This window comes from Notothenia rossii (assembly GCF_949606895.1).
Source record: "Notothenia rossii genome assembly, chromosome: 4".
In the NCBI taxonomy this organism is placed as follows: domain Eukaryota; kingdom Metazoa; phylum Chordata; class Actinopteri; order Perciformes; family Nototheniidae; genus Notothenia; species Notothenia rossii.
Window position 1 is genome coordinate 47,685,528 of NC_136902.1, and position 17,557 is coordinate 47,703,084.

At 39.0% G+C, this 17,557-nt stretch overlaps 1 protein-coding gene across 1 annotated transcript in view; it reads right to left on the bottom strand.

Moving 5' to 3' along the window:
• Positions 1–270: 270 nt before the first annotated feature.
• hck (HCK proto-oncogene, Src family tyrosine kinase) overlaps positions 271–17,557 on the bottom strand; it is a 46,904-nt gene continuing 29,617 nt past the window's right edge. The window contains exons 4-13 of the mRNA XM_079677690.1: positions 16,777–16,870; positions 16,511–16,606; positions 15,694–15,797; positions 7,744–7,893; positions 7,136–7,288; positions 6,856–7,038; positions 5,820–5,896; positions 4,353–4,506; positions 4,038–4,169; positions 271–2,369 (exon numbers count right to left, since the gene is read on the bottom strand). Coding sequence (XP_079533816.1) covers positions 2,167–2,369; positions 4,038–4,169; positions 4,353–4,506; positions 5,820–5,896; positions 6,856–7,038; positions 7,136–7,288; positions 7,744–7,893; positions 15,694–15,797; positions 16,511–16,606; positions 16,777–16,870 — 1,346 coding nt within the window. The 3' untranslated portion in view covers positions 271–2,166. The remainder of the gene's footprint in view (positions 2,370–4,037; positions 4,170–4,352; positions 4,507–5,819; positions 5,897–6,855; positions 7,039–7,135; positions 7,289–7,743; positions 7,894–15,693; positions 15,798–16,510; positions 16,607–16,776; positions 16,871–17,557) is intronic.

The following is a 17,557-nucleotide window of genomic DNA, read 5'->3' on the forward strand; positions in this document are numbered from 1 at the left end:
AGCAACATCTACTAATAACTGAAACAATTGAATGCCAATAACAATATAACAATATAACAATATAATAAATACATATTAATATCTATTGAGTTAAAGAAAGTGTTTACAGTATTTTTCCATCTTGTGACATACTGTAGGCCTAATTTTATGTTAACCACCAAATGTAATATGTATTTATATTTAAAACGTTATATTTATTAGCCTCCTACTATTTAACTAGAAACAAGCAGATAGCTGTGTACAAAATTGTGTAAAAGAAAGGTAGATAAATGCTAATAAAACCTTTTATTTGAATATGGTCCCCAGAGTTGCATTGAACAAAGCGTTTAACAAAATATGCCACTATTAATATATTGTTAAAGAAAAACTAAAAAACATTAGTAACCAGATTAATTCATATATAGGACAGTGCATTGATTCAATATGTTCACCATCCTCTCAGATATTGTTACTCACAGAATTCAGAAGGGTACCAATCATCACATTACAAATTCTTAGATTATTAAATGCATTCCCTTTGATATTTTAGGATTTTTGTCAAAAAAACACATTCCTACAAGAATCCCATCATCCAAACAAAGAGTAAGCCTTAATGAGTGCTTCACAAAAAAAATGATAGAAAAAGTGTTTCCTTCTGGAAAGATCACTGCATTCAAGATAAACTCATGTTCCATTTTCACAAATAAATTATTGTTTTACTCAGAATAAAACAAGGCCAAACGATGTGTGGATATATTTGCACTGCTTTTTCATTTAGTTCCCAAATACAGCACCACCAAAGTAATGGGCGGAAAGGATAAAAAAGCATCATCAGTTAATACGGCTTCACATTAAATGCTATTCCTACATTTTTGTATTTAATTGTACACACCTTATTTATACAGAGCGTGTGTAATATATTATAAATGTTTGAAAAAAAGTAACAACACCTAAAAAAGGCACATTGAAGGAGTATTGCTAAAACAATCCACAGCATGGAACATATATAAATATAGGATAAAGCATACACTATATCTTGCACATTGTAACAAACACTCTCCTTTCACATGTTAAACCCTGCAGATTTAACCAGAGTAGGGGGGACAGTCACAGCTGAATGGTTGGCTTAAACACAGTATTATCAGACCGCTTTACACATTTCATCATTACATCTGTGTTATGGAGCAGGATGCACAATATGTGGTGGAGCACAACAACTAAATCCAGTGTCTTCCATGTGACTGCACTCAGGTGGCCTTGTTTGTTTGTTTGTGAATATAGAGATATCTTGTTACTCTGTATTTTTTTACAAGAGACTGTACATACAGTATAAGAGGCTCAGGGTAGAGAAGTGGGATTTGCTATTTATATTTTTATTTTATTTATATACTGTATATTTTTAGAAAAATAGCAGTGAGACTATTTTACAGCACAGTATATGGTCAGATTGTTTTAAATCCAGCTTTCCCTTTCCAATTTGCGAAAAAATACCAGTCTTGATGTGCTTGCCTGTTCACTATTAGAGCTTATCCAAGCAAAGGTTCTATTTTTACTTATATTTAGAAAACAAACTGTCCTTGCTCTTTATTTATACCTGTTGTGTGACACTAATTAGTTATGCATTTATTCAAATTAAATTCATTTATTTATATTTATGTTTATGAATGTTCATCTTTAAAATTCAGTGGAATAACTGTGAAGGAAACAGACGATTTAAGGTCAGTTTTGTGCAGAAAAATATCCAGTAGACCTGATGCAGCTGTGGTCATGTTAACCTAAATCCACACCTTCAGATCATCATCAGACTGGTAGTAAGAGTAGGAGGTAAGAATATTTTCTCATAATGTTTTTGCATTAGTAATAATAATAAATGATACGTTGCTAATATTGTTTTTGTATTTCTATTCTGTAGTCCTATTACTTTAAATGTTCTCATTCTAAGGAATGAGGGCTGAATAAAAATAAAAATAAAAATAAAATGTTAGTATCAGTAATCATCAGCTTGCTACAAATATATTTAAAACCTTTCAACCCTCCCCAATAATGTTTGTACAGTCTCTATGATGGTTGTGTGTGTGCAAAAGAGAAACAGAAAGTGGTAAAGAGAGAACATGTGTGTGCTCTGGAGAAAGCACTGTAGAAAGTGGACCTGCTGTGAGAATGAACAGCACTAAGAGAAGACATGTCTCATGGCTGCTGCTGATACTGGCTCTCTGTGGCTGTGTAGAAGTCCTCCAGGACGCTCTGCAGGTACTCAAAGGTGGGACGCTCCTCGGGCTTGTTTTTCCAGCATTCCAGCATGATATCATAGAGTTCCACGGGGCAGCTGTCCAGGCGCTTCATCCGATAGTCCTTCTCCAGGGCACGGATCACTTCCGGGTTGGTCATCCCTGAAGACACGAGCACATCGTTTAGTTAAGAGAAGCAGAACAACTACACAAAAAAACCTATAGAAAATAGCTCATTGGCTGGGATGCTGTTGGTGAGTTGACAAAAATATCTTAACAACTACTTGATGGGATGCCATGAAACTGTGTACAGACTTTCAAGATCCCCTCTGAACTTGGTAATCCCCTGACGTTATCGAAACGCCTAGTTAACATTGTGGTTTTAAGTTAACCATTGGAAGAATTGCCATGTAATTTGTCTCATGATGATCTCAGGATGAATTGTCTTAACTTTGTTGATCCTCTTATTAATGTAGCCCTATCACAATGTTAAAATCTCCCACCTCCATCTTACAGCCTAATGATGTTAAACTCAAGACAATCTATGCCCTCAAAACTGTGGGCAGTTTTACATTTAAACATTGTTATATTCACAGTGACTGAACTGTTTGTTTTTACCATTCAAACTGCATTTGATACGTCCATCAGACTTTTGTATTTGGCCTATAAGACCCTAAAACATAGGGATGCCCCCCTTCAAAAAATCGCTATCATAGATGTACCCTAGTTCTTGCTGCATCAAGGACAAGCGGTACAACCTTGAGAAAACCCCCAAATTACATAAAAAAACGATTAACTGTGGAGGGCTTTGTTGCTAAATAACTCAAGCAGAAAACTACATATTGCCCTATAGTGTTTTTTATCCTGGCTCTATTTAAAATCAAATCAGTGGCATTTTCCTCCCATTACCCTCATTTTTGCAGGCCACTTTGAAGGCCAAGAGAATCCCTTGGCTGAGTTTAGGGTTAAACTTTGATTCAAGGTCCAAGCTTGATTTAAACTCATTGTAAAACACAGTTTTGCACAGCAAAATTGGGTTGTAGGGTGCTACCCAAAATCCCGATTTTTTATGCTGGTGACAATAGGATGAGTCAAGGAGTTATTGTATGAGGAAAGAAGCCGTTGTATAGTCTGTTAGGAGTGAATCGCACGGGTCAACAGGCGGTTGCTGGGGTGGATAATATCTCTAATATAATTTGATACAACCCAATATCACCATTGCTTAGTAGATTGGTATTAAAGGGACTCTATTCTTCTAATTTTCAGGCTCATATTTGTATTTAGGGTCTCCACTGTGACATGCTTTAATGTTCAAAAAGAGGTTTATTTTTCTCATATTGCCTGTGCTACAGCACCTCTTTTCACCCTTTGTCTGAAACCAGAGCCCAGTCTGCTCTGATTGGTTAGCTGGCCGGCTCTGTTGTGATTGGTCAATCACTTAGAGATGTCCCGCCCTTATGTAGAATGTGTTGAAGTGTTAGCCAATAGAAGCGTGAGTGTTACACAGTGATGTCACTATGTAAAGTAGTGTCATGACTATAGTGCTACTGTGCAATGTCACAGTAGCACTATAGTCATAGTAGTGCTATGGAAGTGAACAAAGGAGTCCAATGGAGGCGTTTCAGAAGGGGGATGGGGGGGGGGGAAATGTGTGGGAGAGAAACTCCCTCTGGTACACAACCTTTATAACACACTACAGGAAAGGGAAAACCACAAATAGCATTATAGGGCCCCTTTAATGATGTTCTAGGCCCCTGCAGCAGGGCCCTCCTGTTTAGGCCTTCTGGCAAATGCAATCCTCTCCATGTTGATATCAATTGAGCCTCTCACCTGGGTATGGTGTGCGTCCATAGCTGATAATCTCAGTCAGCAAGATACCAAAGGACCAGACGTCTGATTTGATGGTGAAGGAGCCATAGTTGATGGCCTCAGGGGCCGTCCATTTGATGGGGAACTTTGCTCCTGGTTAAAGAGGAAATCAAAAAACATTTGAAGTAATGTCGACGATGTTACTGCCTCTGTACTAAACTGATGAAACTGACCTGCTTCCCCTTCATTAGTTCTGGGGGAATCAGTTTCCCGTTTTTTTTAATCACTGATGACTACTACTAGCATTACAACATGTGAGCATGGACAGCGCCCTACCTTCTCTGGCTGTGTACTCGTTGTCTTCAATGATACGGGCGAGGCCAAAGTCAGCAATTTTGCACACCAAAGCCTTATTGACCAGGATGTTGGCAGCCCTCAGGTCTCTGTGGATGTAGTTCCTCTGCTCAATGAAAGCCATGCCCTCTGCAATCTAAAGATAAATCAGTCAGTTTAAACAGGCCAAAACATAGCTCCCCATACCAAATGTCACTGGAGATGAAATTACAAAACAGTACGAAACATGATGCTTCAACGTAAGCAGCAACACTTCCATGCACTCAATCACTTCGGGCAAGCAGCTTTTTTCGGTTAATTGCGCCACTGGCAACAAGAGAAACCGTATGTACCTTTTAATTAAGGTACACATGCTACCTTCCTTTAGCTTCTTTGTGTAAGCACTAAGACCAATCAATCTGTTCAAAAGTCAAATGAATCTTGGTGGGTTTGAATCAAAACGGGCAGATCTAACTATTTTATAATTATTTATTTTTTATATCCATTATGTATGACTTTAACAGCATATATGGTCTGTTGTAGTATTAGGAATAAATAAATAGAAGTAGATGGGAAAGGGGGCTAATTGTAAAAAACAAACAAACATGCACATCCACAATAACTGAAACTATATCTCATGTAAAACTATATAAACTATATTCCATTATTATTTTTTTAACCTACAATCGCCATAATACGGCATCATATATGACCCAATACGTTTATCGTACAACTGTAAAGCAGCGTAAACACCATTTGTTCTTTTATTTTGGTGTAGCCTTTGCATCTCAAATCGTTGTTTTAAGATAAATATGCTCTTGTCATGATCATCACATGGGCGTGTCTGCCTCTGCAGCTCAGACCTGCTACGGTCTCTCTCCAAGAGCTGCTGCAGGTTGGACTGGATGTGCAGGTCTAAAGGAACGGGTAGCTGCAAGATATTGTCTGGGAGTGGAAAGGTGCTCTACGTCAATAACATTGTGTTCTCTTATTAAATCAACCATCTATTTTTCTCTATTTCCTGGAATAATGCCACTGTTTTTCTTGCAATCACAATAATAATAATAAATTCAAGATGCAGCCCAAAGTACTTTACAGAGCAAGACAAAAAAAGAGAAAGGGACATCATTACAAACACTTTATAAAAAAAAACAGAAAGAGTTCGATCACAAAACCATAAAACCATAAAACATCAAGAAGGTTTTACCACAAAAAGTACCCCAAATTAAAAGCCAAATTAAAAAGATATGTTTTTAATTCACAAGGGAGTTTGCTGTTCTAAGATCCAAGGGAAAATAGTGTGAAATACTTTAGGTACTTCTAAAAGAAAGGCATTGGAGGATCTGACAATACAAACTAAGTATGAGTTGAACTGAGTGTCATTACTGCTGTCAGGTATGCAAGAAGCAAACAAGCAGAGGAGCGGGTCACACAGTGCTAGAAGGCTGAGAGGGACTGAGTGACGCTCACCTGGGCAGAGAAGTCGATGAGCTTGGGGAGCTGGACACGGTTTCCTTCATCACTCTTTAAGAAGTCTAATAAACTGCCTGTGGCCACACACAGAAACATTAACACATCTGCTGCATCTAAAGCTCAATGCACTCAACATATATTTACCATAAGCATAAATCAACAAAACAACCTATGTATATTTGTAATGCTTACGTGTACGTTTGAACCGATATCTTTGATGATTCATATATTTCATGATATTGTTATGGAGCTCCACCTATTGCCACTGTATATGTATTACTTTCACCAGATTAAAGGTGGGGTAGGTAAGTTTGAGAAACCGGCTCGAGATACACTTTTTGTTATATTCCATGGAATGTTCCTAACATCCCGATAGCAATGAATATCTTAAGTGCTTTGACAAAAAATCCATAAAAAAAGGTCATCTGTGGAAGCCGTGGTACTGTAAAAAGCACGACCAATCATCTGAGCTCCAGCTAAAATAACTGGATGGCCTACCTGCCTGTTAGCCTTCCATCTGTGCATAAATTTATCTCGTGCCTTCATTGGTCATGTGCGCGTTCGTGTGTGTTGGAGGAGGGGCTCTGTAAGGAAGTGGCAGATTTTTTCCGGCTGTGTATTTTCAAATTCCTGCGCACTCGAGCTGGTTTCTCCAAAATTACCTACCCCACCTTTAATTGGACATTTATTTTACACATTTCGCTTCATATTTAAAGCATTCGCCAATGACTTAACTGCTGATTGGGGCCATTGTAAGAACAAAAGCACCTTGCCTTAACCCCCCTCCCAAAAAAGATTTCTTGTAAAAAAGAACTCTGAGAGATATCTAATTTTTGTCTCAAAATGTCCATATCATTCGGCCGTCTCACTTTTTAGCTAAGTTTACTACTTTTTGGGATCTATTTGAAGCATTTAACTTCATGTAAAATCTTCTGTGCTTGCTACCTAGTTTTTATGCAATCTCAAATACGCATAGAGTTCACATGTTAATAAATGTAATAAATAAAAGGTCGGGAAACAAACACACACACACCTTTCTCCATATACTCGGTGATGATGAAGATGGGCTCCTCCATGGTGACCACAGCGTTGAGGCGCACCAGCTTGTCGTGCTGCAGAGCCTTCATCAGGTTGGCCTCCCCCAGGAAGGCCTCCACCGACATGGTGCCAGGCTTCATGGTCTTCACTGCTACCTTGGTGTGCTTATTGTATGTAGCTGAAAGCAAAACAATAATTGGAATTATAAAAATTAAATAACAAGCTCGTACCTTCATTAACGACTGGATTGTGAAAATGCTTCAGATCTGTCTCACCCAGCCAAACCTCTCCAAACTGTCCGGCTCCGAGCTTCTTATCCAGCTTCAGCGATGATCGGGGGATTTCCCAAGCGTCTTTCTCCCACGGTTTCTCCGGTTTAGGGCTCAAGCAGGGGTGGGTCAGGGTTTGGCAGAGACCATCTCCCTGCTCTGGAACCAACAGAATATATATTATGTCATGTATGTTTGTAGTGTCAGACTTTTTTTAATGAAATGTTTTCTCTAAAATATATAAATGTTATAATTTTTCTTATTTGCAGGGAAATTTATATTTCACGATTCTAACAAGAATTCATATTGAAGAGCAATACAATCCATCCCCTCAGTGATGACATTGTTCAGGTATGATTGGCCAGCAGAGTGTGCTGTGCATTACTGTGAGACAAGTCCTTTTAATGAGACTATTTATTTAGAGACATTTTGGTTAACATAGATTGATAGATAGATATGAACCACAATAATACTCAATATAAAATCTCTATTAAACTCCTGAGGATTTTTTTTTTGGTCCTCACATTACAATTTTAGTGACCAGCTATGATTACTTTACTAGACAAACAGTAGTGAGTTTGGTAAATCTTTCCGAGCGTGGAGGCCTGACTCACTCTTGTAATGGCTGACCAGCTCCTGCAGGGTGCTGAAGGTGATGCGGGGAGAGATGTAGAACCCTCCATTGTCCAGCATACGGATCTTATAATGTTTCACTGTGTCTCCGGTCCTCACGTCCCCGTCCCTGACCGACAGGGAGTAGCTGCCTGTGGGAAAAGAGAAAACAGTAGTTACCATGTGATCAGGGGATATTTTGATGCGGATGCAAAACAAAAATGTTACTTGTTAGAATTAAAATATCTTTGAATTCCTGAGGAATTTGGGACACTTAAAGGGGGACACTTAAAGGGGCACCCCATTGAATTGTATTGTACTTTCAGAAATGTAAGGGATTCACAAAAGACATATTAAAAAAAGAATAACTGAAATCGAAGCAAACGAGGCCGAGTAATATTATGAGTTTATTCTCCTATCGGTCAAACTTCAAAAACACTAATTCCTACAATTCCCATTATGCATCACAATGGAATCTTTGGTTCCTTTTTAATGCCAACGTCCTTCAAATGTCACGTTCAGTTTGTAATGCAAGCTTTCTGTTACAAGTTCAAAGGTGCTAACCCACAACTCTAACACAACTATTCTATAACTAATGGCGCTTTTCCACTGCATGACCTAGCACAGGGCTGCCAACATTTGAGTTCAGCTTGGAGTGAGATCTTTTTTTGGTGAACGGAAAAAAGAAACGTTCATGTGTCCAGTGTTACAAACTAGGGTTTCCCATTAATGTACCGGGGCTACAGTGGAATACGCACATACACAGTGTACCCGCGACTCTTACAATGAAGGCTCGATAATCAGCTCACAGTAGGGGTGGGCGGATCGATCCCAAACTATCGATACTTCCGATATTACGTTTCAAAATATCGATACTAGAGCCAATAGGATCGATACTTTTATACTTTTTTTCCCGTCTCCTCTACTCGTCAATTTCTTCAAAAAACTATGTGCAGACGAACACAAGTATATGCTCTTTTCTTCTCTCTCTGCTGCTGTCCTCCTCTCCTGGAGGCTCGCGCACGCGCAGCGCGCTCCCTGCCTGAACGCCGATTATCAAACTGACTGACAGCAGCAAGCAGGGCAGGACAGCAGCAGCCAGCGACTCGCGAGTGCAACACACACACGCGCATGATGGCTGAGAGAAAGAGCAGCGTTGTGTGGAGCAATTTCACAAACAATTCAAACTTAGCGAACTGTGATGTGTGCAAGAAGACAGTTCACTACTCTGGCCACTTTGTATTGTTATTTTTCATGTTTGCACTTTAAATTTGCAAAAGTAAAAAGTGTATTCGTCTATAAAAACTGTCCTGTCTTTATTCATGAAAATTAATTCAGATGTAGTCTATTTATGATGCTTTCAGCTCAAAAATCATGTCATGCAGCTCTCCCCTATATGAAAGTACATAAGACGCTTTTCATTTAAAAAAGTATCGGTATCGATATCGGTATCGGCGATACTGGCCCTGAAATACTTGGTATCGGATCGAATCCAGATTTTGTGGTATCGCCCACCCCTACCTCACAGCATATAAAATGGCATATAGGTGTAAGCAGAGGTAAAGTACTATTTTACAAGTGTGGGGGGGGGGGGGTCCTCACCTCCATGCCCGGGAAGATTTTTTTTTTTTAATATTGAAGTTAAATGCATCAATGTGGTGCACTTTGAGAGCAAAAGGAATGTATGGACACATCTCTCAACACCCATATGAAACAGAACTGTAAACAGATTTTCTTTTTCTTTTTGGATATTTTACAAATCACTCACCTTTTAAACTGTATTCTTGTTTTACTGTCATAGTATTTCATAGCTGTTTTTCATTTATTCTCATAAATGGTGACCAAAACGTTTGAGACCCACTGAGATAACTAAACTAAAGTTAACTAGGCCTATCTAAACAGAGAGTCCCTTACCTCACTGAGCCGTAGTTCTCTCAGTCTGACAGGAGAGAGCTCTCCCTTTCCTTGTTTTAGAAACAGCTTCTAATATCCATTAGCGCAGCTAGCTAACCAGATGCTAACAACAACAATGCAAATAGTGAGTTTGGTAGAAATATACTGTATAATAGTAAAGTTTTACATTATAAATATTCCCCAAAATTATTCAAAAGCATATTCTTCCAAACTCCTTGCTGTAGTATGGCCACCAGGAGACTATTGATATATGTGGTGAGTTTGGTAGTAATAAGCTGTATAATAGTGATTGAATATTATTGTTTTCTCTTTTTTCGGAGTTGCACTTTGCAGATGGTCCCTGAGCTCTCGTTTCTTCTCCGGCTGTGGATAGAGACTACTGTAATGTCTCCAGCTCGGAGGACGGCGCGTATTGGCTTTTTTTGATCAAATTGTGATTGTAGTTTGTTGTCAACCTTACCACGGTACTTATGAGACGTCATTTGTGTCTGAATAACGTTTTGTTCATGAGTTATTGATCGGCGAAATCAGAATCTCCCAATATCGTTCCAATTTTACTGAACTAAGCCAGAAGACCGTTTCATTTCGTAGAACGCTTGGTTTGCTTTTCCTTCACTTTATTTTTATTTATTTTGGACGAAAACTTAGCGTGAGGAAAAGCATGTGTGGCGTGAGTGCGTGAGATATGGGTTAATTGCGTGACTCTCACGCTCAATGCGTGAGTGTTGGCAGCCCTGCCTAGCACGGCTTAGTACGGTATGGTTAGGCCTTGCAGGCCAGGCTCACTTTATCCTGCGTTTCCATTACAGTTTAGTAACAGGGGTAGTAACTATAGTAATGCAGTGTAGGCGGAGCGATCGGCTGTTCGGCGGGCGGAGCGACACCGCGTAAAACTGCCGTGACGTCATCTTCAAACCACAACACCAAAACATCAGCCGTTAGCTGTTGGCACTCAGAGCTCACATCTCCTCATATCTGTTCAGAAACTATACAAAAGTTAAACAACTACAAACCACAGACTTTCTGTGTCATGGTGAATACAGTCGCTGCTTTATTTATGTCTGTATAGGCCGTTGTTGTGAGTGTGGACGGTCGGAGCATATACTGCGTTAGCCCACAAGGTCTATTCAGTTGGATAATTCTGGATACAGTATGTATTGTTAATAGGGCCGGGACTTTAACGCGTTAATTAAGATGAATTAATGACACAAAAATTAACGCATTTTAATCGCACTTATTTTTGCACCGCGGAACGTTTCTCACTGGATGAGTTTCAGGGGTACCGATTATACTGGAGCACCAACTAACGTTGATGACTTCAGACAACAACAAACCACAGTGAACAATAGTCAAACATGAACGAAGAAGCTGATGAGACCGCTTTGGTTGGCCCCGTGGATGGGACATTTTGTTTTAAAAAACGGACGGATGGAAGCGTCAATAAGAGCACGGTTGTTTGCAAATTATGCAAAAAGGATATCACCGCAGCACATCAAGCCTCAAGTATCACCTCAATGCAAAACATATAGCAGTTAGCGTGGAAGCTAGCGTGGACGTTAGCCCGACTCGGAGTACAAGGACCCACACCCAATTCGCGTTGATCAAACAGTGGCCTATGCAACAGAGAGATTTTATTTTTCATCAGGATATTGGAAGAATAGGAGGGATTGAGGTCAATCACTGACACTTTTTTATTTTATTTTAAATGGTACACTTTATGTTGAACTATTTATTATGTTGTTGGTGCAACTGGCACTTTATGTTGAACTGTTTATTGTTTTGGCCAAGGTTATTGAGAGAGTTGGACTGAAATTGATTAGATTTTTTAAATCAACTGTTGGTAAATCAACAACGTCTGTTATGGCCTCTGAAGCAACAGAGAGATGTTTTCTAATAGTCAGGGTTTCCAATGTTCTGAATGTACTTGAAAGTATTGTGTTTTAATTAAAAAACAAAGTGTTATAGTTTACAGAAGGTCTACCTACCTATAGGCTACCTGAATCTCTGAAATGTACTATATTCCTAAATATGCTATTGCTACACTTTATGGCAAAAATTGCACTTTTCTGTTGGTATTGGTTAAGTACCACCTTGAAAAAAATAAACAATGTCTTGTTGCTTAAGCTTATGTATTCAGTCATTATTCAATGGTATACTAAAATCCATGTGAAAAAAATTGCTTCTCACTGTTCTCAGCTCAAATATTTATATGTGATTAAAAATGCGATTAATTTCGAGATGTCAATAAAGTGTGCCGTTGTCGGTACCAGATGTGTTCGGGGTACCATATGTGTTCGGGGTCCGTCTCTTACCAGTGACGTCACGACGTCACAACGTAATGACGTCACGCATTGTGATTGGCTCTACAGTAATTTACCCACGCTGTCTAGAGTATAGAGGGGTTTTTTGATCATTACATTACATTGTATTTAGCTGACGCTTAAGTGCATTCGACCAACAAGATAAAAACTTGAAGAAATACAATAAAACTTGAAGAAAAACAAAGACGAATGAGGAGAAGAACAAGAGAAATCGAAGGTAAGAAGTATAAAACGTAATATGGTAGGTAATTTGTAATATGTTCAGTGCCGTTGGTACGTTAGTTCAAAAAGTAACAACGGACTATTTTTCTTAGCGTATGCATGTCAATTCAAATCAATACATACAACTATTTCACATGTACAATATTTTCTTAGCCCTAATACTTAATACTACTTATTTCGTTTTGATTGTTATATTTGATTATATTATATATTATAAGTCGCGGACTTCGGGTCGTGGCTGAACCTGTCTCTGCGGTCCTGCCTGGGTCTCGTCGTGCTGCCTCCCTGAAGGCTCCCACAGGATTGTTGACATCTTCGTGGATTCATCCTATTATTATAGACGCATGCATTTCCTAACATTTGGTCTACCTATGTTGCAAATGTATTATCTCCTCGATTTACACACGGCATCTATTGCACGTCTGTCCGTCCTGGGGGAGGGATCCCTCTTCTGTTGCTCTCCCCGAGGTTTCTCCCATTTTTCCCTTTAAACTGTGGGTTTTCTCTTGAAGTTTTTCCTTGTACGATGTGAGGGTCTAAGGACAAAGGGTGTCGTTTTCTTCTCATACTGATATTCTGAACAAACTGCTGTTGTATTAGCTGTAAAATGTCTTTACTGTAGGGTATTTTTTATTATTTGTACAGCACTTTGGCTCGACCAAAAATCGTTTATAAATGTGCTATATAAATAAAACTTGATTTGATTGATTTGATTTGAAAGGGTGTGCGCCAAGGTTCCATATTAGGACCAATAATTTCACTATATACTGTATGTAAATAATCTTGAATAATCTTTCAAATGCTGCTTTCCATTTTTATGCAGATGATACTGTTATTTATTTTTCATCCTCTTCTATAGAGCAAGTCTTGATTTCCTCCAGTCTGCCTTTGATGTTATTCCATCCCATTTATCTCAACTCAAGTTAGTATTAAATGCAGACAACTCCAAACTCATGATATTCTCAAATCGCAAAAAGTTAACTTATTTTCTCCCCAACATTTGTACTGTTCAAGGGACTGACATTGACATTGAAAGGGTCACTACATACACATATCTAGGTTTTATTATTGATCAGAACTTATCTTTCAAGTCACACACTGAAAATGTTGTTTTAAAATTAGGTTTCTGCTTTCAGACAAGGAAACATTTGATCTCTGCAACGTTTTTACCAGTATTGGATTCTGGTGATCTGCTTTACATGAATGCCTCTGACCAGTGCCTAAAGAGTTTGGATACTGTGTACCATTGTGCATTATGTTTTATTACATATATATATATATATATATATATATATATATATATATATATATATATATATATATATGTATATATACATATTGTGAGTTTGGAATAAATATGCACTTCATGAAAATTATTAGTTGGTTACTGTTAGTAAAAAAACAGTAAGGTTAATACTGGATGTTTGTTACACTTGGATATGTTTTCTGTAACACTTGTAACATAATTATTCTCCAGTTTATGCATTTGAGTGACTTGCAGTGAATGCTCGACATTCAATTCAAAACCTTTATTTATCCAGGTAAAATCCTATTGAGATCAATGATCTATTTTTCAAGGGAGACCTGCAGCAGTAGGTTCCACATGAAGACATAAAAACATAAACAACAGAACAACAAAAGGACATCATAAAGCAACAAATACAGGGATTACAATTTACATATCTATCCACATGTACAGGTACCAACAGCATCTGACTGTGGAGCATCCAACCAAGCTTTAAAGACATGTAGTGGTACCAGCTTGGTAATTTTACATTCTTTTTGCAGACTGTTCCAAGTTAGTGGAGCTGCACATCTAAAAGCTTTCTTCCCTAAGACAGTCCTAGCACTTGGCACATTTAATAAAACCACAGCATGAGATCTCAGGCAATAAGTACTTTCAATTTGCCGAGAGATCAGGGAGCAGATATAAGATGGTACTTTATCCAACATGGCTTTTCTAAATGAAAATGTAGCAGTGACTGAGCCTCAGTACAGTAAGTGATGGCAAAACCGCCTTGGTTTACAGTTTACAGTGATGCGTAAGTAATTTACAGTTTGTCACAAATCTCAGTGCACTGTGATAGTAAAACCTTATTGTGGTGTAATTATATATCCAAAGCAGTCAGAAGTCAGAAAATCTTTAGTGATGTTTAACCACTCAGAAGACAGCCCATCAAAATGAACACATTGGGACCTTTCAGAGAGGTAGTTCATCTTCTACATATAGTAAGGGACAAAGTAAAGAATGAAGTGTAGGCTATGTTTAAATGTTCGGAATTTGACCGTGTATGATGGTCCTCTTGAGTTGCCGTACAGCCAATGGCATACAGCCATTGCTCCGTTTTCATGTTTTTTTAACATGTTTTTCACAAACATTTTCACACGCTAGGAGCATAGGAATAATTCAATTCGGTTCGTCATGATCTGTAGATGTGATTTGCCCCCGAGCACCCCTGGGTAAATTACCGTACAGCCAATCACAATGCGTACAATGCGTGACGTCATTGGTAAGAGACGGCCCCCGAACACATATGGTACCCCGAACACATCTGGTACCGACACCGTAACACAGAGGTAATTTGAATTGCTAACCGAGGTCCAATGATCCCCAGTCAGGGCAACACATTCGGCTTTCTCCAATAAATTCTCTTAATCTTCCTTTTCATTGTCATAAAGCTGCTGGATTCTTTTTGTCACTGTCTTTCTGCATGGCAGCTCATAAGTTGTGTCAGACGATGCAATCTGTAGTACCTTTTGCAGCCCCTTCTCTTCTACCACTCCAAGTGGTCTACAGTCGAGTGCAATCCAGTGAGCTGGTTATTTTTTCAGACGTGGACTTAGTTATCCTGGCCCTGAAACCAGTCATCTGGTTGAGTGTGGGTCATACTTGTCAACCCTCCCGATTTTCGCGGGAGACTCCCGATTTCACTGCCCTCTCCCGGTTTTCTCCCGGGGTCATATTTATCCCGCATTTCTCCCGATTTCTGACAAAATCCGATTTATACACGACTGTTTCCACTCTGACTTTAATACAGCTACACCATTGTTTGGTTTCCATGGTAACACGTCTCTTTAGTAGCGCGCGCAACTCAAAGTCTGAGAGGGTGAGGCAGATATTCACAGAAAAAAGAACAAGAATCGACAACTACTCTACTCTCTGCTCACTCCTTTCCTGTAAAATGCAGGTCCAGTCCACACATATGCTCCATCAAGGACGGTGCTACAGGCCGCAAGGCAGTGCACTTACAACTACAATAAGCATGTTAATGTTAATCTAACAGCTCTGGCGATCCACTAGCACCCCCCCCCCCCCCTCTTATATATAAATATATATATATATATAGCAACTTTGAATAGTTTGTATTATTCATATAGATATATTTTTAGATTTTAAATTTTTATAAATATTGTATGACTTTCTACTCTTAATCATTGTGACCACGTCCCTTCAAACTGCTCCACTACCGGACAGATATTCTGTTCTTCACTTACCCTGGGTGGTCTCACTGTCTCGGATCATGTAGGACCCCCCTTTGTTCCCCGAGGCCAGCAGCTGCCTCTCAGCATCTTTCCTGCTCACGCCCTTAAAGAACCAACTGAACAACAGGAAAACATCAGTCAGTTCAGAAAGATCTCAGCAGCTCTTCCTCTGTGGACTTTCATTCTCTATTAACATTGTGTTCTTTGTGTCCTTATTCATTTAAACTTTGTGATAAAACAAAAATGTATGTGACGTGATAAGTGATATGTTACATAAGTTATGTAAATATGTTCAAAGGATTCACTCTCTTGATAGAGCTGCAGGAATTTAAAAATGTTTGGTTATTTATTCTGAAATTGCAATTGCATATGCTTTACGATATTGGATGGATTGATCATTTTGCAACATTTTTGTTATAATCATTTAAAGATACATTTGAAATGATCATGGTATGCATTTTGAAGGGCTTCTTTTATATTTTATTATGTTCATAGAATATGATTTGTATGCCCTGACATATCTGCAGCACAACAATCATACAATCCGAATGATATTTTCACATATGTTGCTTGAGACAAATATTGCGCCTCCTGCAATTTTGGCAGCCCCAGATGTGATTTCAATAAAACTTTGATAAAATATGCAGCTTTATTACCTTAATCCCTCTTTACCATTTTCATAATCATGATGGCCACTAGAGGCAGCGCTGCATTTGTAATCAAGCTAAAGGGTTGAGAGGAGGGTCACTGTTTGACCAAGCTGCTGTATTTGATGCGTTTTGAGTGAGAATGGATAATGCATTTAAATGTGTTTTTATTGTACACTTACTCCTCTGCCTCCAGAGTATCTTTGGCCACATAGTTGCTGGGGATGAAGCCTTCCTGACCTGTACTCACAAGCTTTGCTTTCCACCACTCCCCCGATCTGCAGAAGAGCAGAGACACAAGCGTGAACATTTCTTCAACGGGAAATGACAAACTACATGCTTCAAACGTCCAAAAACAACATTTAACGGGACAATTACCCTACAAGTTATTATATAATATACTGTAGCTATTCTTATATCTGAAGGATCAAAGAATGACAATACTTACTCGGCTAAGATTTTGAGCTTGTCTCCCTTCTTGAAACCAAGGTCAGCTTCATGAATGGCCTCATAGTCGTACAGTGCCATGGCAATACTCTCTCCTACAGGGGAAGGACAATGAAGAGGTCATGTTTGGTCTTAATACACAATAACAAATATGTCCCTTTTTGCATTCCCATGTTAAAGCTGCAAGCATACTTTCTGAAGAATTGTATACCAAGAAATAATGGCATAAGAAAAACATATTGTTAAGCAAAACAACACAATTTTCATGAGGATTCATCAAATACTGATATGTGTGATAGAGTGAACATGACTGAGTATCTGTGCATGTTTCAGTAGACACACTGCATTTAAGTCTGAGCCACATCTGTAACTGACTTCCTTGTTAATAATAACAGTTGGGCTGGTCTCCAGAGAGTGTGGTGAAGCAGTGGGTGGGGGCTATCACTCTGTCTCACTCTACTTCCTCTCACTCACATGCTGTGTTGAGTTAGCTGCATCTAACCAGCACTGACCTACATGGCGCTGTTTGTTGGTGGTGTTAACAACTAATAGTATAGTAACCTTTAATATAGGACCATGTACAGGTGAGGTTTGCATACATATATCTACTGTCTAACGCAGCGTCCACACAGCGGCGTGCATTGAAGCTTGCCGGCGGGCGTGTCTGAAGCTCGACCAACAACCAATCACATGAATCTCCCGCCCCGGACACACAAGCACGCAGTTTGATTGGCTAGAGCTTGTACTGGCATATGATGTGATTGGCTGACGCTTCCGTCGAA